At 47.3% G+C, this 22,424-nt stretch overlaps 1 protein-coding gene across 7 annotated transcripts in view; it reads right to left on the bottom strand.

Moving 5' to 3' along the window:
• LOC118505643 (ephrin type-B receptor 1) overlaps positions 1–21,914 on the bottom strand; it is a 33,586-nt gene extending 11,672 nt beyond the window's left edge. For 2 of the 7 annotated variants that reach the window (XM_036041772.1, XM_036041782.1), the window contains exons 1-4: positions 21,743–21,913; positions 17,040–18,425; positions 4,731–4,810; positions 27–1,348 (exon numbers count right to left, since the gene is read on the bottom strand). In XM_036041772.1, the coding sequence (XP_035897665.1) occupies positions 27–1,348; positions 4,731–4,810; positions 17,040–17,115 (1,478 nt within the window). In that variant the 5' untranslated portion in view covers positions 17,116–18,425; positions 21,743–21,913. Of the gene's footprint in view, positions 1–26; positions 1,349–4,730; positions 4,811–17,039; positions 18,426–21,742 lie in introns of all 7 variants that reach the window. The other 5 variants (XM_036041726.1, XM_036041734.1, XM_036041743.1 and 2 more) reach the window with 5 other exon arrangements.
• Between the last annotated feature and the right edge of the window lie 510 nt (positions 21,915–22,424).

The raw sequence follows: 22,424 nt of genomic DNA, 5'->3' as shown, positions 1-22,424 counted from the left end.
GGCAACGGTGGGCAAGGCACACTTACTTTACGTTAAACACCGTGCTAAGGATGGCCGATTCGGTTGTGAACGTGATCTCCGCAAACTCCGTCTTAATGTCGTCCAGATCGGACGATGAACCGGCGCCGGCCCGCGCATTCACCATCACCATCGGTGGTTCGGTCGCGTGGTAACCGCTCGCCCCCGGTGCCACCATGCTGCCGTTCTCGTACCCGCCCGCCCCACCGTGCATGCCCTCCGGCGATACGATCGGGTAGGATACGCCGTGCTGCGAGTGCACCTGCACCGTGTACGTCGTGACCGGTTCGAGGTTCGTCAGCGTGAGCTTCGTATCGTTAAACGTTTCGCTCGACGGATTGAACACTACGTTCGACGTGCAGGCGGCACACCGTACCCGGAACACAATATCGCTCCGGAACTTGCTGTCCAGCTGTTCGTCCGCGGCCCGCTGCGGCGCATTCCACGACAGGATGGCGCTCGTTTGGTCGATAAACAGCAGCGTCAGGTTGGTCGGCGGTCCGGGCGGTTTGTAGCACGGCATGTGCTTCCCGTCGCGCGGATGCCGATAGTGGCCGCTCAGGCACGGACAGAACGGTGAGCCGACCTTGTTCGTTTTCGAGTTGAGCGGACAGATCGTGCAGGTGCGCACCTCCGCCGAGCGGAACTTCCCAACAGGGCACACGTTGCACGTCTGCTTGTCCGCATCCGGCTCGTAGCCCACCTTGCACCGACAGCCCCCGGTCAGTATGGTCCACTTGCCGTCGCCCTTGCACAGGTACGTGGGCGTTTCGTACGCTTCCGCATTCTCCACGCACACGCCCATCTGCTGCTCGATGATCGTCACCTCGCGCCCGGTGGGCGTTTCGTTAAAGTGCGCAAAGTTAACCGTCACCGCCGGGCACGTGATGTAGTACACCTTCACCGCGAGCACACTGATGCAGGCGCCCTGGTCCCGGAACGCAAAGTACACGCCCTTCTTCGTCACCGCAATGCTCTTCACCTCCACGTTAATGTCCACGTCCGAGTTCTGGTTGAAGCGGCCCTCGCCGGCCGCAATGCGACCGATCAGCTTGTAGCTTTCCGGCTGCCACGGTGGCGGTTCCCGGGTCGCTGCGTCGAACTCGTAGAACAGCAAGCTGAACGTTTCCTTGCACGAGAGCGCATTGCCGGGAAACAGCGAACAGTCGCGGATGGTGAAGTGGATCTCGATGTACAGCCGGTTGGCGGGGCCACGATCGATGAACGGTGACCACAGCCAGTTGTTCACGTTGTTGTACGCCACGTCGCACACCACGTAGCTGCGCCAGTTGATGCCCTTCACGAAGTTGGTAAACGACTCCTCGACCCACTGTGTATAGTTCGCAAAAAACAATCGAACAAGAAATTATTAGACGGCGACATTATTAATTGATAGGAAAGCGGGCGTTAAATGCACCCTCGCTTCAATTTTCCATCTTCTCTCGGTTGTGGCTAGTAACTCCCCCCAAGATTTCTTCAACACGGATACGGTGTGTGGTGTGGCTATCAATTAATAACTCAGCTCCCAACGCACACTCAGATGACATACGCAACTTACACCATTTGGCGGGGGGATTTCCTGAACTTACTAATTGCGTTCCATTGTGCTATCATCGTTAGCGGGCTATAACTTTACTGTTTCCTTACAAGGCAACGGGTTGATTAAGCAATGCCTACGCAACTCACCATTGTTTTTCGCTAGTGAATCAAGCAACTCTTGATACCCTTCCAGAGTTCCTGCTGGCGTTACCCAGACCAGAGCCTACTCTTAACCAGTTAAATTTTAATGATAGACAGATGGCTCTGGCCTGCTACTCTGAACTCAGTCGTACGCCTAATGGCATGTCTTCTCTACGCCGAAGACATACATTCCTTCTTCGAGATATAAGAGGAATGAGAAGATATTCAAATTATTTCTTATACCCAAGGATCATATCCGGGAACATATGCGATGGCTTCCTGTCGAAAAACCAGCGACTGTGTATATGGGATATTCTAGGAATCCTGAAGACTTCTAGAGCATGGTCCACAACAACTCATACTCTTGTCGATGTGATTTGACAAACTAATTTTCGTTTTCTTAATTAATTAATTAATCTATCTAGCTTAACCGTATCGCCCCCATACACACGCTCTATTTAAATTAATATCTCAGAAAGAAAACTTGCTGCTCGCAAGCCGTTTCGGCTTCATTTTGATCAACGACCAACCGATTAGAGTGGCACCGGACGTACCAAACGGCGTTTTCTTCTTCTTCTTTCTATGTGAGAGCGTATCAACGCCACACATCGCTAATGTCTTCGATTTCCAATGGATCGGCGTCACTCTCCAATCTCTACTTCCCCGGTGGCGGGCCCAGCGATTATGCTTCGCCACATACAACCCGGCTCCAGAGAAACAGGTTTTGCGCCCAACAGCCCGCTGTTTGTTCAGTCACCTCTTTCCTCTTCGGGACCTCTACTCTCCACATACCTCCCCCCCGCTGGTTGGATTTCGGTGTGGATGGCACACACGACTAGTGCCTCGTGGCAGCGTGGCTGGCCCGGTGGTACCGATACCGACCCGTTGGTGAATGGTTGGGGTTGCGCTATAAAAAAAACAAACCCCACCCGGGAGTGTTCTCTTCATGCACCTGTTGGTCGATCGGGCCTCAACTCGCCCAAAACAAAAGCCCGTCGGTCGCCAAATTTCAACCGGATAGCGCCTCGGGTTCACATTAAGCCGGCGGCCCCCTCCACCGTAAGCTAATGATGCCTTAAGCGCCAAAAACTTCCGCGCATCCCTCTGCGTTTTTTTGTTTTATTGCGGTCTTGTGGATGCTTCCGAACAAACAGAACGAGAAAACCAGTGCGCTTTTCCACCGACCGGGAGGTCGCGTCTTGATGCCGCCACTGTCTTAACGTCTAACGCAGGCAAACAGCGACGTTATTAGCGTTCGACCGGCAACTACTACCGGTTGCTTTTCGGGGGGGGGCTTTATTCCAATATTTTATTGCTTCTAATTTGACTTTTTTATGGACGAGAAAAGACTCGCGGCCCGGCCGATGGTTTGAAGAGGAGGGTAGGAGCTTTTGATCTTTTTAAAGTCAAATTATTCTGTAGATAGCTCATCTTCAGGACCGGGATGTTGAAGTAACGTCTTCGATATGGGTGACCCAACAGCGTTGGACAGCTCTCAGCTACTCGAGTCGATCCGCCTCTTCAAGAATATATAAATATGGGCGAGACGACTTCGTCTTTGTTTGCTTTTATTGCACCCGATTCCCGATTGCATTTCATCTCTTCATCTTGGCGCGGTGCGTCACGCCATGTTTTTTTTTTTTTTAATGGCAAACCGACCGTGAGTGGCCGATAGTAAAGTTTGTGCATTAAAAAACCAGACCGATAGCGGGAGCATAAAAATCTTCCCCACTGGTTTGCCTCATAATCCTAAATGACGGGGCGGGCTGCCTGTCTTTTAATTGAGTGAAGCATTCCTTCACGGTGGCGGTGTGGCTCCTGAGCTCTCCCAGATAGATCTCGTTTTATTAACATTTGCATACATCAATGCCGTGTGTTTTTTTGCATCCAAAAAATCCCATCACAATCTCATTTACTTTGAGACGAAGCAGCTAACACGCTAATTTAGAATCTTAGCTTAGAAACACCATTGACCGGTTGGATCAATACCGGACACACAGAAAAATGCGGTGAAGCTAACCTAACGACTAGCTTTATACGCTCGGAGGCTATTACTTTGAGGAATGATTTCCCGGCGTTCATTTGCATAAGAAAGCTACTTTGATGAGAGTTTGGCTTATGGTTGCTACACTTCATGCCGTACCCTGGCGGCGGTGTGTCCTGATGTCATCACGGACGGTAGAGTTTGCGAGACCCGCTAGGCACCTAGTACATCATCTTGCCTGAACGATCGGTCGGGCTTTGCCTAATTTGTGTGTATGGAATATTGTCGGCAAGCCTACAAATTTTGACATTAAGCTGACGTATAGCTGATTAGATTCTTTTGGACGTTTCTAATGGATGAAAACGTTATCCAGCCGGGGGGAATGGAATCTCTCTTCACGGTCTAGCTTAACGACTAATGAAGCTGTGAGCTATTACCGTGTCTGTCTGATGCAAGAAGAAGAAGACTCCACGGAAAGTTCCTAATACAGCGCAGCCGCAAATGCTTTTAAGTTATACCACGCATCCTAATGAAGTCCTCATAGTTTACGCGCCACGTGCTGAAGACGTCTTCTTCTTCTTCTTACTTGGTCCAATGACCTCTTAAGGTAATGGCTGCCAATTCTGGCTTACTAGACTTATTAATAGCCGCTTAGCTGGATAGTCAGTCCTGACTATGGGGGAACGGGCCCTGATGGGGTTTGAACCCCGGTCCTGTCGTGTGAAGACCGGAGCCGCTGTCGCCCTGGGTGCTGGGACGTACATATGATTTAAGAACTCTGTGTATGTTGTGCCGTTCTACCAACTACTTTGAAAAGATGTATCTTCGATTTCTTCTTCTTCTCTATCGTCACTAAAATAGCAAGAGTTGCCCTGCGCTGCAAAATTCTGACATCCTTCCATTGAATTTCTCCAAGCTGTAAGCTAGCCTAAATCTAACAGTTGCTTTACGCGACTTCTATCTTTGGGAGGTGTTTCACATTCCGTATACAGTATTCTTCCGTGCTTGATTGATTCCGTGCAACCAAAAACAAAACCGTCGAACTCACCCCGGGCGTTTGTGCCTGCGGTCCATAGGGATATCGGGTCCACTCCAGCGTCGCCTCCTTCGTGGTGTCCAGCAAAACAACTGCAAAAAGAAAAAAGCGAGAACAGAAATCGTTAAGTACAACCCAAATAAAGCGATTCACATTTTCTAAAGCAAACATACAATACAATGACAGGAAGCAACAAATGCTACAAAAAGCTTTGAACTTTACGACCGATTGTCCGGTGTCGGTTACGTGACGTTTCCATGTAGGTAGATGTAGGTCGGGGCGTGTATTAAAGCACAATGCTCTTTAAGTTTTAAAGCCCATCGACATCGGGTTTACTCGCTCGCCGGCCGAAGCATCACGTCCGCTGTCCCATCAACTAGCAGCGAGTCAATCGCACTCCTGTAGTGACTGATGATCGGAGACTCGGGGCTTTTTCACGGTTCGCCGAGATTTAGCAGCGCTAAACAAATCTAGCAAATGCACCCCACAGCACGATTGATGGAGTCGCCTTTCGCCGGGGAACGCAAAGGAACGCGCTCGTGCCGGGTACAAATGACGGCCATGCTCTACTGTACCCTTTACGCGTAGTATGCGGGTCATTTAGATAATTTATCAAAAGACCAAGCCGAACGAGATGTAAAAGGGGGGATAGATATGTGGGGGGATAGGAGGCGGGAAGGGGAAGTGCATTATCGTCAGCGCATCGGTGCTGCAGCTCGGTTGCACACACCTTCCAATTACACATACGCTGGTGCATCACGTCCAATTTCCGTACCGGTGCTGCCGACACACTAGACTCGTGTCATTGAGGTCGACCAAAGCGCCCGCCTGTGTGTGTGTGTGTGTGTGTGGGCGCCTATAGGTGCTCTTTGTTTGGAGTTTTACCTTTTTATTAATGGAACGGTTTTCCGTTACTCTTTTCCCTCCCTTCCCTCCCCAAACCCATCCGTACGCACCAAGTCCGAACGAGGACCCGCTAATGATGATGCGACATTCGATGGATGCGTTATAGTAATTCAGTTCCCGACCTGTGTACTGACGGCTGTCACGAAACGCACTAACTATACGGGAGAACTCGGGTCAATCTAACGCGCGCGCGCGTGTGTGTGTGTCCGAGATGATAGGAACGGAGTCTTCCCTACATTCCCCCTATACATTTTGCTCGTTAGTGAACCGTTGAAGCCGTTACTGGGTGCTCCTTGAGAAGCAGTGCAGCGACAAAGGTGAGAGAGGTGGGTTGGGGAAAACCCTTTTTGCCAGCGCCTCCCCCTGAACCCTTACGAAAGCAAATACGAACTTTGGTTGCCGAACCAAATGCGTAACTGCAAACATAGTAGAGCTGTGCTATAATTTTATAGCAACATTTGTGGGCGAAGAGCAAACCCTTTAAGAGGAGAAAGTTTTGTGAGGTTAGAATGTTTGTCGTTTGAAGTAAACAACACACTCTCCCATAGTACAGGGTGTGTCTGCCCAGTTCAATATTGTGGACCTTTGCAATCATATAGTGGAATTTTGCATACAGTAAGGGGAAGTCGTGTAATGCGTTTGGTATGTTTAAAGAAAATCTTTCATTTTGATCCCTGACTGTATATGCAAGCATTCCATTGTATGATTGCAAAGCTCCATAATGAGCTAGCAATATTCCACTATCCATTTGAAACATTCTGCAAAGTAATTCAAATGTTCCATTGTATGAATCGAACTCCTGTGAACGTCTGTGCAGGATTGACGTAAAAGTATTATCATTTTGTTAAACAAATAAACGCTTGAATGTATGCAATGCGAGTGAATAACGAACTTAATTTGATTCCTCTTTTACGATGTCTTTGCTTTTTGCACAACCGGAGTTCTCTGCTAGGATTTTAACCCAGTTCTTCTGCTTCTTCTTTGACGCTATAACCTTGAAAGATCTCGGTCTGCCATTTCTGACTTTCTGTGACTTAATTTTACACACAGCAAAGTAGTCAGCTCTGCGTACGGAGAGGCGGTCTGTCTGGATGGGATTTGAACCCCAGTCCTGGCGTGTGAAGACCAACGCCACTGTCGCCTCACACGGCAGGACTGGAAGAAAATAAAAAAATACGCCTGAATGTATGCAATAACGAGCCTAATTAGATTCCTCCATTACGATGCCTTTGATCTTACAAAAACCGAATTTCTATACCAGGATTTTAACCAATCAATTGGCAATAAAAACGAACTGTGAATTGCTTCTCCACACAAACATTTCTTGGGGGTATAATCCATAAAAAAATTATATAAAGTTTTGCTTTGGGAATAAAACTCAAAAACATTCCAGCAACCACTCCGACAGTGATAGGATGTGGATAATAAAATTCGATCCGGAAAATTTGGAGAAAAACACAGCTAAAGGATTTCCGTTGAGGGGGTTTTTATCGCGCGTGCCATAAATATGTGTCACCCTGTATAACGAACCCTCAGACAACTCTCTAGGACCGGGAGGAGGCGTGCGAAAATTTCGGTGTACATACACACCGACATGGAACGGAAAACTCTTTACCCACGTCTCCCCTTCCATTACTCTCTCTCTCTCTCTTTCTCTCTCTCTAAGGACCGCGACGACGCCACGATTCTCGGATGCGTTCTCGTTCGTTGACCTCATCAAGCACGGCAGAGAGCGGCATCTCATTCGTTCTCCACTCGAGTGGCTGTTGCTAGTACTGCCGCTGCCGCTGCTGATGAACCGAACCGAGTGGTTGGATATCCTTACTTCTACCCCTCCACATCTCCACCCTTTAATTTGCAGTGGAGCTAAAGGAAACTCTACAGACTCTGCAAGGATAGAAGGATAAAGATTCGGGGATCGGGATATTGTAAAGAAAAGTCACAAAAATTGCGATATTCCTTTTTTTTGGCGTTGTTTTGTTTGTCTCACACAGGGAGATTTTTTTTCTTTGCTTCCAATTTTTTTTTGGGGGTCTCGTTACACTTGTCTCACATCGACGACTACCGACTAAGGCTCCTCATTCTCATAACAGTGCCGCACAGAGTTTTCCACCTCTGTTTTTAAACACTTTTCCAAAACAAAATCTCCCTTTCGCTCTTGTCTCCCGTTGTTCTGGAGCACCCTGACAACTGGGCCTTCCTTTCACTGCACTCACTGTCACAGGGAACAAAATTAAAAATCCCTAAATCTTGATCTCTCTCCCTCACACACACACGCTCTCCACACTCCAACCCACCTCGGGGAAAACGGTCTAAAAAAAGTGAGGAAAAAAGCTCCTGCTTTTTGCTTGGAGGAGGACGAGAACAAGCTAAATAAGGTGGAAATGTCGATATGGGGGTACAACAGGGTTCTTTTCTCTCTTTTTGAATTTTCTTTTCGCTTTTGGAAGATTTTCAACATGAAGTGAAAGTCCGCATGTCCTTCTGTGTGGTGCAACACAGGCCATCTCATGAGATTCAAGAATATAACTAGCAGGAGCTTAACCAAAAACGAGCGAAACGTACCTTTCCGACAAGATAAAGAGCACATAACTCACATCATGGCATGCATAATCATTAGGTGGATAGAAAATAACGGTTCGAGGAGCATCAAAAGTACAGAAATCCGTTTTGGTGACCTAGAGTAACGCAAGGTAACGCTTAGGCTCCTTAGCCGTTAACTGTCATTTTAAATTTAATTTCGTTTTTTTTTTCGATCTACGATGGTTACTTGGAAAACATGCTTTACTGTTTTATACTTATTTGGTTTGTTAAATATTATTTAAATTTATTTTAAAAAAATGCAGTGTTCTTCAGACCATATACAAAAAGTTTACAGATATTTAAATTTAACTACGTTCGAGTTCGAGATACAGCAACAGTAAGTCGTAGATTACTTAAGCTCGATTGACATGTCAAAATCAAAAATTATTTTTAAAAAAATACATCTCAATACACAAAAAAACCCACCCGCGCTATTTTCGCTACTGCCAGGGAGGTAAACGGACAACTAAAAAACTCCATACATAATCCGAATTGAATAACAAATGCAAGGGAAATTTCGATGAATCGACGATAATCATCCTCTCGTACGAGAGTTTCCCTTTTCTTGAAGGAAAAGCCATCACCGAAAGGGGGGCTGCCTCTGAAAGGATGGATGAGGTTGGATGGGATAAAAAAAAACAGTCGGCAAATCGCGCGGGGCAACGCATGAGAGGAGAGACTTTGATGGAGACGCGAAGACGACACTCAAAGGACAACTACCTGCCTCACAGACACACACACACACACGCAGAGAGACTAAGCAGCAGACGAAGTTTTTCTTTTCTCTATGTTTTACCGTCGAGAGTGTAATCGGTATAGGACGAGCCAACCCACCCCACTGGAGCTCACCCCAAAGCTATCCCACACACACACCCTGCTATTGCTAGCCTTCTCTTCCATACAAGAAGAAGAGCGACAGAGAGAGCGACCGAGAGAGAGAGAGAGATAGCAAAGGAATGTCGGGAAAAGCTAAGGATTTTGAAGTGGGATTTTGCTTTCGTTGCCCGCGGGGACCCTTTCCCAAAAAAGCGCCCTTTTTCCGCCATCACCACCACTACTCCGCGCCACTCTGCCCCACATCATCACACATCGCATTTTCGGTCAGGAATGGGTCGGACCGGTTGCAAGTAGTAACAGGCAAGATAGCTGGGCAAGAGACACAAGTTCATCGGACTTGTTTCACGGCAGTGCGCACACAAGTTGGACAGTTGGTGGGATTGAAACTTCAAAACAAGACATAGGGCAATCCTGAGACTATGAGAAATCGAATGCTAGGAAGAATGTAATTTTTTACAATTTTATATACTTTTTTTGGGAAGTTATTAGAGGTCCAACTCACAAACCAAAGTCACTTTTTGGAAGACAATATTTTAACTTTAGATCACTTAAACTTCCGAAGTTCGTTACCAACTTTGATGCCAAGAAGCAATTTGGAAGAGCTATAAACAACAGGTTAGAAGAAAAAAGTGCGTCGAATATCCCAACTAGTCCCCAAGGAACTTTGAAGGCTGCATCAGTATGTTGTTTCTCTTGAGCTGTCCTGAGGAATATTCTCCACTCCAAACACCTGTCACGCGACGCATGAAGCTGTCACTTTCTGGAATATTTATAGGTTTAGTATCCATATACGCCTCTGAGAACATGGACTCTGCCCAAAGTTTGCGAACTCTTCTTAGAGGCGTTCGCGGGAAGGCTTCTAAAAACTGTCTAAAAGGAGTCCTCAGCTTTGGACAGAGTCCATGTCCACAGAGGCATATACGGATAATGAGGGAATTGCTACGATCTTGACCGGTGATATCACCATGGTGCAAGCGACTAAAGACTCGGCAGCTTCCTCGGGCTAGAACATGAGATTGGCACCGGATAACCTCCTAGGACCTAAAAGACTTCTCAAGTGACTTCTACAGGGATGGATTTGGAGCTGGCGTAAGCCCAAATGGAGATGGAGTCCACCAAAATTTCTGAAGCTCTCCAGGACTTCTGCAGCGCTCCAAGACTTCCAGTATAGAAGGCGATGCATCCAATGTTACTGTTCTAGAAACTGATGCTACCGTTGGTACCTGATCCTGGAACATTTCTCACTTAATGTATTTTGCAGTTCGGATGCACATTCCTGGAGAATGCCAGCGTAAACTGATGCTGTTTTTGTGCGTAAACAGTATTCAATTTGAACGTAAAAAATTGCATCTCAAAAAATATTGCTAACAACATTTGCCAAGATTCAACCTCTATCCCATACAGACTCTACCTTTTCTTGAGTGGAGCACTCATATTCATCCTTTTTTTTATGATCTCTTTAAAAAACGGGACGTCCTAGAATTGAAATGCTCACTCACGATTACCACTTACAGTTGCATTAAACATCAAGCCTTTCAAACCCCCTTTCTTCTCCATTGTGTTTGTTTGGGGGTTCAAAAAAAAAAAACCTTCAACTGGTCAGTGACCTTACCCGTGCTCATTAGCACTTCAAGTGCATATTTCGAAGATGAAGAAGAAGAAGGAGAAGAAAAAAACAAGAAACCCAGATTTGACAAGCTTTTCCCTTTCATCGGGTGTATGTATGTGTGTGAGAGCTCTCTCTCTCTCTCTCTCTCTCTCTCTCTCTCTCTCTCTCTCTCTCGAAAGGATAATTTTTCGGGGTAGAATTCGAAAAAGCTCAAAAATGGTAATGGAAGGAAAAGTTCGTTCAACCTGTGCCACTTCTCTCACCCACATTCACATTTTGAGGAAGGGAGGAAAAGCGTCCAAAAAGGCGACCACCAGCTTACATGCATCTCGCCCACACACACACACACACACTGTGAAAATGGATGCCCTTCCCTCCACCAGCCACTCGTCCCGCCGGATGCTATTAAATCAAAGGACAAGGACAATGCTCGAACATCATGATGCTTGTGTGTGGTTGCATGATGTTTATGGACCTGTTTTTTTTCCTGCCGATTTTTCTTTTACCCGTGCTTAGCTGTGAACGAAAGGGAAAAATCATTTTCCATCCCTCCTGCTGCGAATCGAATCGAAATGCAAGCAGGTTACACGCGGTCCACCTCACCCCGGGGGCTGCTCTAGGGAGAAAAAGAAAACGAAAAAGTTCATCGCAATTTTCCACCACCAAGTGGGTGGTGCGCTTTTCCTGCACGCTCATGTGTGAGTGCCTCATAAAAGGGGGGGGGGGGGGGGGTTTGTACCAACTGGGGAGTTTTTTTTTCAGTCGTTGCGAAGTGTTTATTCTTTTTGACTTCAACGACAGAGTCGAAGCTTTGTCCTTTCTAAGGACAAATTTTCCGCCACCCCGAACCGAACCAGCAGTGAAAGTGATGCAGCGGGTATGGGGGCGCTCGGAGGGGTGCGTTTATTAACCCCGTTCCAATTTTTTGTTTTTCTGCCAACCGCGCTACTTCTCAGCGCTGCTTGTTGCATTATGCTGCTGCCCGAGACACGAAAGAAGCCTTTAAGTGGCTATTGTTGCGGGAAGGGATGGGGTGGAAATGGGTGGAGGGGGGGGGGGGGGGGGAAGGAGGTTTTGCGACGAATTCATAATGTCCCAAAATATGTTTGGGGTCGTCGAACACACCAAGGGGTGAATGAAACGGTGCGTTTTGTGCACCAAAAACTCCAACCACCCTCTCCCCCCCCCCCTCCTCCCTTCCTCCCTTCTGTGCTCCCCCCTTTTCTTTACAGCACAACTGGCCCGTTTACTTCACTCCACCCTGGTATGCTCTCTTGTCTGCTCTCCGGCATCCGGCGAGCTCGTTGAGATTTGGTTTGCTGCTGTTGAGGAGCTTGCTGAGCTCTCGAGAAGTTGCACACCAGAAGAAAAAAAATAACTTAAAATAAAGGGCACCTTCTCCAAAAAAATCGAGACATGGTGGGATGCGAAAGCGCATTTCTTTTGAGTGCCTACTTTGTGATGGTTTCGTTCCATCGCCCTTAAGGACTTTAATGTTTTGCGCATCAAAATGGCGGTTGGCTATTTCTAAATTTCAAACAACATATTGAATAGCTTTTCGTTTACTTGTTAGTGGAAGTAATGATCTGGTGGGGGCACCATAGCGGGCACCGGTCTTCACCCGGCAGCATAAGGTATCCAGTCCCGCTCTGGATTATCTTCCTCAAGTATCTCGTCTAGCCCTCAAATTTACTCGACTTCAGGCTCATTGCTGGATGAATTGGGGAGTTACTAAGCAAGAATTGTTGATATTGGGACAACACCAAAAAACTCGAAGGCCCTTGGACATCCTGTCAAGAAGTTTACTATTTGACTGTGCTGCTTGCTGATCGATGTCCAACTTCAACTACCTTCAACTCAAGTTTTGCAGGGTCAGCTTGACGTCTCAAATGCACACCAACCAAGTTCGTCAAGGGCCAGCCATTGGTCCACTCGAAAGTGAATATCTGACTGTCTAGCTACGGATATAATCAAGCCAAAGGAACCAGTAATGGTAAGCCAAGATATACAAGGGGACTTGGATACCTCCTTAAACGAAGTACAAGTCTATTTACTAACAAGGCTAAGTTATCTTTGAGTAACGAAAGACAGTACCGTCGACAGTATAGACAGCAACGTCATCAGCCCAATATGAACACCCGAAGTAGGACATCACTGGTGCCTTCTGCGCCTTCATCAAGATTTTATGGGCTGGGTGTTCCTGATATGATTAGCTCACCAGAGCCTGGCGAGTCTAATTCGCTGTCCACCAGTTCAGCTTGTACTGACTCCTTCATTATCCTTATCGTCAGCTTTGGACAGAGTTTGGAGAGATGTCTTCTAACGACCTGCTAGATCATGCCGGTCATCTAATGACTTACAAGATTTATTAATACCACGTAGTCTGCTAGTCGATCCTCGGTATCTGGGCAACGGACCAGATGTGATTTTATCCCCGGGAGTACTTCATACTTGGGGCGGTCCGGTGGCCGAGGCGACAGCGGCGCCGGTCTTCACACGGCAGGGCCGGGATTCAAATCCCATCCAGACCGCCTCCCCGTACGAAAGGCTGACTACTTTTCTACGGGTAAAATTAAGTCACAGAAAGCCAGAAATGGCAGGCCGAGACCTCTCGAGGTTGTAGTGCCACAGAAGAAGAAGAAGAAGTACTTCATGTGCTATAGTACCTGGAGGTCCCAGCTTCATCTCCGTCGCAGACTGTCATTTTTTGCTGCTTCTTTACCCCATATACATGACACAAGTTACTGGTCGGCATGGTACTCACACACACACACACGGGGAATTAGAAAAACGATATCCAAATATTTGAAGACTATTCGAAGGCATGCCCAAACAATGTGAAAACTATTCTTTAACCCTTACTAACACCATTTTCCCCGCTCTTTTTTTTTTTTTTTTTTGTTGCTGAGCTATACACACAAGGCGAGCGCGTGCAAATATTCTTCCCCATTTGCAGCTAACCATATAGGCACAGAGAGGGGGCCACGAGAGGTAGAAATTTGAAATATTAAATTTGTAATTTTAGTCTCCGGTGAGAATTGTATGCATATGCATATTCCGCCGCTTTCCATCTGGCTAGCGTTTTTCCGGACGGACGGGGGGAGGTTTTAAATATTTCATCACATTTCTAGATAGTTTCGCTTTTGTCTGGATTTTTTCTGCCCCCTCTCTTCCGTGACAAGAACGGGTATGTAATAATAATACACATTTAACAACAAAAAATCCCTCTCCCGAACTATTCCGTGCAGAAGCTGCAGAGGCCAAACAGCAGGCAGGCAGGCAGGCAGGCATCTGCTGCTACGTCGGTACCTTCGGAAAGGAAAATCCCAAAAATAACCATTCCGGCACGTTCCGTGCCGGTGTCTGCTGTCCCCCACCACCGCTCATCACTGGGCCTTCACATCATCCAAAAACCCCCGGGAGTAAATTGTTTGATGCCACCCACAACACAACGAGCTGGAAAAGATTAACCCGAAATATAAAACTCAAGAAGAATGTAAGCCAAAAAGGCGGGAGGAAATGGTAACAATAATAAAACAAAAGTGCGTCCGGCACAACGTTAATTACTGTAAACCAGAGGCGCGCCTTGGCGAGCGTGTTTACCGGTCTCTGCTTTCCAGTCCTATTTAGAGAGGAACACCAGCGTGTGCGTGCGTGTGTGTTTTTTTTATGGGACATGGAAATTTAAAACAACAAGAAAATGGTTTTCCTCTCGTTGATTTACTCTCAAAAACGTGGGACGGTTTTCTGAAGATCTAGTCTACTGGTGTTTATCTGGTATTATCTCATACCGACCACCACACACTTCAAGCGAATAAACACAGGAAAGAAAAGGATTTCAGAGACTTCAAAAGGTACTCCCCCCCCCCCCTCAGACATCAAATTCCACAGTCCGAAATTAGATCCTAAATGTTATATGTGCATCATCTTCCTCTTCTTTGGCATTACAACCTCGAAAGGTCTCGGCCTGCCACTTCTGGCTTTCTGTGACTTGATTTTACCCGTAGCAAAGTAGTCAGCACTGCTTACGGGGTAGGCGGTCTGGATAGGTTTTGAACCCTGGTCCTGCCCCGTGTGAAGACCAGCATCATTAGCGTATCGGCCCCATATGTGCATCAAAGACATTTAATAATTGGTTGGCTACCATGATGAGTTTGATCAGCATCCGGGACCCGTTAAGCTCTCTTCGCCAGTTCCAGAAGTCCTTGGATGATATATAATCGTTGTGCCCTTTCTGAGAGTCAATCCAAGTTCCATCGAGAGCTTCGACATCTGCTTGGCGTAACGACCAGTGATTTCTACCTCACTTATTGATACCACGTAGTCGGATCGTCAGTCGTTGCCAGGATTGTCAGAATTTGTCCAGATAGGATTTGATATTCAGCCCCACTCCAATCAACATCCACGAGGTGTAACCAGAAATCCAGACGACTTCATAGCGTGGTTGCTAAAAAGCTGGTAACGAAATAAAACCTCCACAAGGACCTACGAACTCAGAGATCTTCTTCTTCTTCTGTGGCACTACAACCTGGAGAGGTCTCGGCCTGCCATTTCTGGCTTTCTGTGACTTAATATTACCCGTAGAAAAGTAGTCAGCCATTCGTACGGGGAGGCGGTCTGAATGGGATTTGAACCCCGGCCCTGCCGTGTGAAGACCGGCGCCGCTGTCGCCTCGGCCACCGGACCGCCCAACTCAGAGATCGTCATGCCTTAATAGTTTTAATGCGTTCGCAACCAGCTTGCACTCATGACAAAGCGTTATAAGGTCATTAATTTACACAAAACTTGCTATTATTGTCAACGATCGGTTAGAACGCCGCAAATGAAGCAAATGTGCAATGATTTATTATTTGACAGACACACACGCACATTTTACGTGACCCAACATTTGTGACCTCCTGCCGGGACGACAGAGACAACTTCATTGTCGTCTGGCGACGACCGCCTGTCAGTTTCCTGGGTAACCATTGACCGACGCAGCTACAGGAACCCAAGAAAGGACATTCAATCCTTTTTGTACCCTATGTCGCTGCTGCTGAGCACAGAACTGCACATAGGGATACAGTAACGAACAAAATAGAAAATTCCTGCTGCGTTACAATCCTTGCAGATCCATCCATGGTCGGTCGTTAGCCATAGTGTCGATATGGTAGGATCACCCACGCACACACAAATTAAACCATATGCAAACCATTAAAAACATGGTGTTGACCACACTCTCCAACGTATTGCGTTTGACGTTTAACCACATTGTTAAGTCACAATTATCGTAGCTATGTGTGTGGTTTTAAATATTTCGACTGGAAAGTGGCCAACAAAAAAAATATGACACTCTACACCTCTCACCGGAGAGGGTTGATTCTTGAGATCAGCAAAAGCTTGCCAATTTGAATATCTCTACGATGGTTCCCTGCCTGTCGCTTGCTTCCTTCCTTGCAAAAGCAAACCGGAGGGTGGAGCAAAAGAACGAACAGGGATGTGTTACCATTTGCATATGCATTATTGTGTGTTGGCCTTCGGCATCAACCACACCCACCCGCTCTCTCACCCTCCCAGTCTACCTGACAAAAGAAAGAAGATCCTCCCGGCCGAAATCATCGAACCGCGACAATGCCGGTGGTGGTGGACGATGATACCTCCAGGACCGCTAGTGGCACGTGGTGGAACAGACACCCGTACCGTGTAAACCGATGCCGCCTATTGTCGCCACATCTCAACCGAACCGTGGAAAATGGTACCGCTGGACTAATATTCCAAGCAGGACGGGCATCTCTGGTAGGTGTAGGAGCAGCAGCAGGTGATCGTTAGAACGTTGCAAAAACAGATCGTCTTACACGGGTCCATCCATCATGATGAGATGGTGACGGTGAAATCGGGGTCTCGCATTTTATAGTTATCGGAAAAGGTTCCATTGTCATATTCTTTAGGACTCTTTAGCTTTCTCTTCTTCTTCTTCAGCTCTACCAACTCGAGAGGTCTCGGGCTATCATTTCAGACTTTCGTTGACTTGAATTGATCCCGCAGCTGGAGATTATGTTCAGTATGGGAACTGATGACGTCCACGATCGGGCGGTCTTCACACGGCAGGACCGAGGTTCAAATCTCACCTGAACCGTTCCCCCCCATAGCGCGGACTGACTATCCAACTAGGCGGTATCAAGAAGTCTAGTAAGCCAGAAATTGCAGGCATGGCCTTAAGAGGTTGTTTATTCAATGATCGGTCCGCTCGTTGAATCCAGCTGCCTTCCACAAGCAATCTCATAGATTTAATCGCCGAAAATGTAATGCTATGTCCCATAGCTTCGTGCCGACAGCCGACTTTGGAAGCAAACTAAAATTAGAGCCTAAGCAACGGATTGGATGCTGCTATCGTTAGCATTACTTACCCTGGTCACTGATGACGCCATCGAACTTCTGGTACAGTACGTAGCACAGCAGTAGCAGCGACAGAAACCTCTCCATATTCTCGAGTGGGGATCGCACGCACGGTTGGGTCCTAGGGGTACCCAGCCGCAGAGGATTTGCTGTGTTACGAGTGTGTTTTTTGGATCCTTGTGGTCCCTCCCCCCTGCCAGTCGAAACCTTCGAAATTGCGCTGTTAGTACCCCGCAACAGTCTAGAGGATCGAATGGAATGTGTCGCAGTATCTTCCTGATACACTCACACACTCTCTCTCTCTCTCACACACACGCACGATTGTTCTGATATGCTGATAGATTACAGTTTCTATTTGTCCTCCGCTCCTTGGTTGCGGTGATCGCGCTCCGCGATTGATTTGATTGATGCACTTCCCGAACACCCGAACACCCGTCGCCGTTCGCTAGGTCGGGGAAGGACACGCACGCTCACACGCTGGCGGACGTGGGCAACCGCGGAACAGTCTGACTGTGACACGTGAACGCACTGGCAAGACCGACCCGGTCACAAAGGTGCACTAATGATGCCGCCGCCGGTGCCATGATTTTCGCTTTCCGTCGTTCCCACCGGGTATCGACTGGCCCGGACGTCGCCCCACCACGCCCGCTTCGCACACCGAAACCGCGGGGATGATACTTTAGCGAACACTGACACACAATATACCCCAGCAAAGCAGGCACATCATCTTCCCGGCTTGCCTTACCGTGCCGTGACCGCTTCCCGAGTGGCCATCGCCACCACCGGACCAGCAGGGCCTACTGCTGCTGCTGTAATCGAACACCACACGCTGGAACTGGCGGCACACGACACGCACGCAAGTAACCGGATCGTAGGTCTGTGTATAGGATGCACCAGGCCCTACAACAAACGCATCTTGCGGTCACACGTACATGAACACACACGTTCACTACACCCGGTACAGAGATGCCGGACGGGACGCCCCACAATGCACGGTTGTTGATCGACTGACAGCAGACTGACTCGATTGATCGTGGATGTAGTTTGATTGTGAACAAGCACACACACGCACACACGCACAGACACACAAATACACCCACAAACTGGCACGTGTATGGAGGTGTGTGGGGATGGCAAGTTAGTATGCGCACGCGCCTCCCAACCGGCAGTACCTCTACACGCCTCCGGTGCTGGGCTAGAGCGAGCGTTCCTGAGCGGGCCGAATTGTTCGCGGACCTCTTGCGCGTTGTATGGCAGAATATTGGGACTTCTTTCCGCCAGCTGCAGGATGGAGATATCGTCGAATTCCCACACTAATAATCCTTCTTGAACCGGCTACCGGTGTTGTCGCCGCTGGATGGCAATTATCGTCGCCGCACTACCCGCTATCACTACTTCTTTTGGAAGTCAGAAGGGCCAGGAAGTTGCAGGATTTTTTTGTTGTGAAACGAAACAAGAAACAAAGAAAAAACGCACACACACACAATTAGTAATTGGACAACTCGGTGTTTGGGAGTTGGGGGTTTGGTTGGTGGTGGATGGATGGTGGGACCTAGCTAACTTCAACAACTCATACGATGTGTACGTCTGATGTTGGTGAGGCCACCACCTGGAGTTAGCAAACTTCGTCCAAAAATGTGGTGACCGCGCTTGATGTGACACAGCGGATAGTTCCCAATCGAGAAATTCCTACTACACAGAGAGACTTACAAACACACACACACACACGCTTGGCAAGACAAGATAAAGCTCGCTGAAGGCATCTCCCATTCTTCATAAAAGATGAAAGTTCAGGGGCAAGAAGGCAATAGCGAGCATCCAACAGTGATACACACCCACATATACAAACACATCCCTCACACGAATATACCTGTGGAGAAGGAATTCTAGATGGAAATTGAATCTCGTCTCAGTTCAGATGTACACACTCACACACACACACACACCGCAGCTTCCACAGAAAAGCATACCAAGCATTCTCCGAAACTCTCTCTCTCTCTCTCTCTCTCTCCTTTTCACACACAACACCCGGAGCTCTATTTGCATCTCCTTCTGTTTCATCCCTCTTGTTTAGTGTGTATAAGATACAAACACACCTCCGTGCTTTGCGTGTGTGTGTGTGTGTATGTGCGCGGAATTGCAGGAAAGAAGCTCTGCTCATGCTCACACAATGAGACATGAACAACAACAACAAAAACAACGAGGAAAGAAGGTGTTTCGCCCCACAAGAAGAAGAAGAACGGCACTCTCACACACACACACGGACGCGCTTGAACGAGACGAGACGGGAAAAAGCAGGCCCAAAATAAATCCTTTCCGAAAGAATATGGCTGCATCTCCTCAGGTGTGTTTGGCTGCGTTTGTGTATGTCTGGCTTCTCCATGGGGGTTCCAAAAAATGGAGAAAAATAAGACATTTTTGGTACATTTTTCAGTACAAAATAGGTTAAATATCATGATCACGGCAGAAAGGGACAGACGGGACAATTGCAATCTCGTTCCAGAACGGCACTTGAGAGACACACGTACACACACGCGCGCGGACATACGTGTGTGACAAGAACAACAAGGGACCATCCAACGTGAGTGAGTGAGATGATGGAGATCAGAATTCAGAAGATGTCTTCGATAGATTGACGCTGCTGCTTGACCATGATTATCGTCACCACTACCATTACCAGTCGCACTATATAGTTTTGCTGTGAGGGCTTTCTTTAATGCAACCAAGCACTGTACACACACGGGATTGAGATTGAGCACATCAAATCATCCATAGACACACATACACACACATGCAGAAGGAAATCTCTTCCAACAACAAAAAAATGCACCGAGTTTGATGTCGGAAAGGAAAGAAACAGATAATAAGCTGTCGTTTCTCTCTCTCTCTCTCTCTGCTCGCTTTCAATTGCCTAAAAGGAATCAATCGCGGTGTTAGTGCAAGCACACATACGAGATGTGATTTATACGCCTTTTTTTCTTGTATTTTGACAAATTTTTTGCTCATGCATCGATTCCTACAATAATTTCCACAATATCAATAAGCACACTCCCCCCCCCCCCCCTCACACCCTTTTGACAACGGGAATGGACGCACGGCTTTTGTTTGTGTAAGTGTGTGTGTGCGCATTCCTTCGAGGCAGGTGAAGAGTTCCTGAGGAACAGAAAGAGATCGCACGACGAGAAAGGAAATGGGAGATTTTTCCCGATGCACTTCAATTTTTAAGGCTAATATAGGCTAACATTTCGACATGTCTGTACGGTGGCAGTGTGTGTGTGTGCATATAAGCAAGGGAAAGGTCGAATACGGTGTTGTCTATCCGAAAGCAATCACATTATTTTCTAAATAATAACAGCGGAACAAAGCACCGCACCCCTCCCCCACACAGGAGGGACAGAATTGTCCTTATTCGTTTCAAACAATCATTTAAAAAAAAGCGTGGATTAAAGGAACGTTTCAAGTCATAAAGACTCACTCATGGGAGTGAGAGAGAGAGAGAAAGCGATAGAGCACACGGATTAATTTGATTGTCAAAAGCAAAACGCAAACTTCGTGCACTAAATTTGCTCCACATCCACTAAAATCGCCACACAAATGGGATAGAATTTCCCAACAAAACTAAAAAACGGTTCTGCAATTTCACACACCCGCCATCCGCCGTTTGAGGGTTTCCATCTCGCTCGGCCACTCCGCTTTACGTGTAACGTATCCATCCCGCTTCCACTCGCATGCAGCGGTACCGCATCTTCGATCTTGCTTGCGCTTTTTAGGGTGCTTTTTTCGCCTTGCTCCAGCAGGATGGAAAGGTTAAAATGTTGCTCCGCCGTTGAAAAGAATCACCTCCCACCGAACGCCCCCCCAATCGAAGGTGGCGAATCCATCGATGCGTGACTGTGGCAAGAAGGAATTCATTTCCAGCATCCCCGAAAGATGGGGGGGGGGAGGTAGAGCTTTTCCCAGCGCTTTCCTCCTCCCATAATCGACCGTGACCGGGACGCACCCTTTCCATCGATTTTAAACTTCTAAAAAACGAATAAAATCGAGTTTTAGCAGTAAAAGGCGCTCATCGGACAAGTAACTGTTAGCTTTCCCGGGTTTGGGCTGGTCGGGTGAAATTGGAGAGGAAAATCAGGATACAGTTTTTAGCCCATTTACAAACGCGCCAGGCAACATTTTGCAACGTTTGCACAATGAGTGGGTGTGTGTGCGTGCAGGTGAGTGCAGGGAAAAGTGTTCCAGCGGCCCGAAAACACCACCAAAAACTCCAGAGTGGACTGTCGCTCCAGTCGATTTTCCAAGTCTTCACAGAAGGAAAAAAAAAAGTTGCACACGAGCCCCCCCCCCCCCCCCCCACACACACACGCGCGGGCGCGGGATGTGAGAATTTTAAGGTGAATTTGTATTCATCCAGCGCATGAAAAAACGAGACATAAATACACACACACGTACAGGTAGACAGAGAGTGTGAAAGAGAGAATGCAAAAAAGGGGATTAAAAAACGACACAAGCTTTAGGGACACGCTCAGACACACAAACACACACACAAACACAACGTTTGGAGACAGCAGCGAACACATCAAAACTACTCTGCACGATTCCGTTGCACCACCACCACCACCACCATCATCACAGCCAACCTTCGACACCACCAAACAATAGCTGAACTTTCGCACACACTGGAACTGATTTTGGGCTACCCGCGTTTAATGCTTACAATATCTCGTGCCGTTTTCGGTCACGCACGCACAACGCGTACCAACGACGGTACGACTCGTTCTCGTCTACAGGGAAAATGCATTGAAAAACACGAACACGACGAGTTGCACACACGCACCGTTTTGTTACCCGTCACGGCAGATCGCCATCTTGAGATTCCTGGAACAGGGACGATTGGTTTCGGTCCGATGGTTGGAGCATACGTTCCAGGAGCGGATCGGAACGTGGGCGCCGGTTTTCCCAACTAACAAAAATTTGACAGTTGCAAATAGCGATCGAAAATTAATTTGTTTTTTTTATTACAAATTCTGTACGAGTTTTATAAAGATATCTTTTGTTTTTTTGTTGTATCTGAACAATTTTATTCTAATAGTTTTTTTTTTCGATGATCCGCGCTGAACAACAGGGGTCATGATTGCTGTCAAATTGGAACGAAATTATTCTTATTTATTCTTTCCGTCTCGTTCGCACTCACTCTGCATATGGGCAAGAGATGGACAAAATAGCAAAATAGTTGGACAGGTTCCGGGCGATTCCGAAAACAGTCGGAGCCAGTTCCAGAAGGTAGATTCAAATGAACCGTCTGGAATGGGCAGAACCGTTTAAACTGTTTGGAACCGTCGATACCATTTCCTTGGAATAGGAACCGGAGTCAAACTGGCCGGTATGGAAGTAAAACC

The sequence above is a fragment of the Anopheles stephensi genome, chromosome X, assembly GCF_013141755.1.
Source record: "Anopheles stephensi strain Indian chromosome X, UCI_ANSTEP_V1.0, whole genome shotgun sequence".
Taxonomy (NCBI): domain Eukaryota; kingdom Metazoa; phylum Arthropoda; class Insecta; order Diptera; family Culicidae; genus Anopheles; species Anopheles stephensi.
This window is presented reverse-complemented; position numbering and strand designations above follow the sequence as displayed.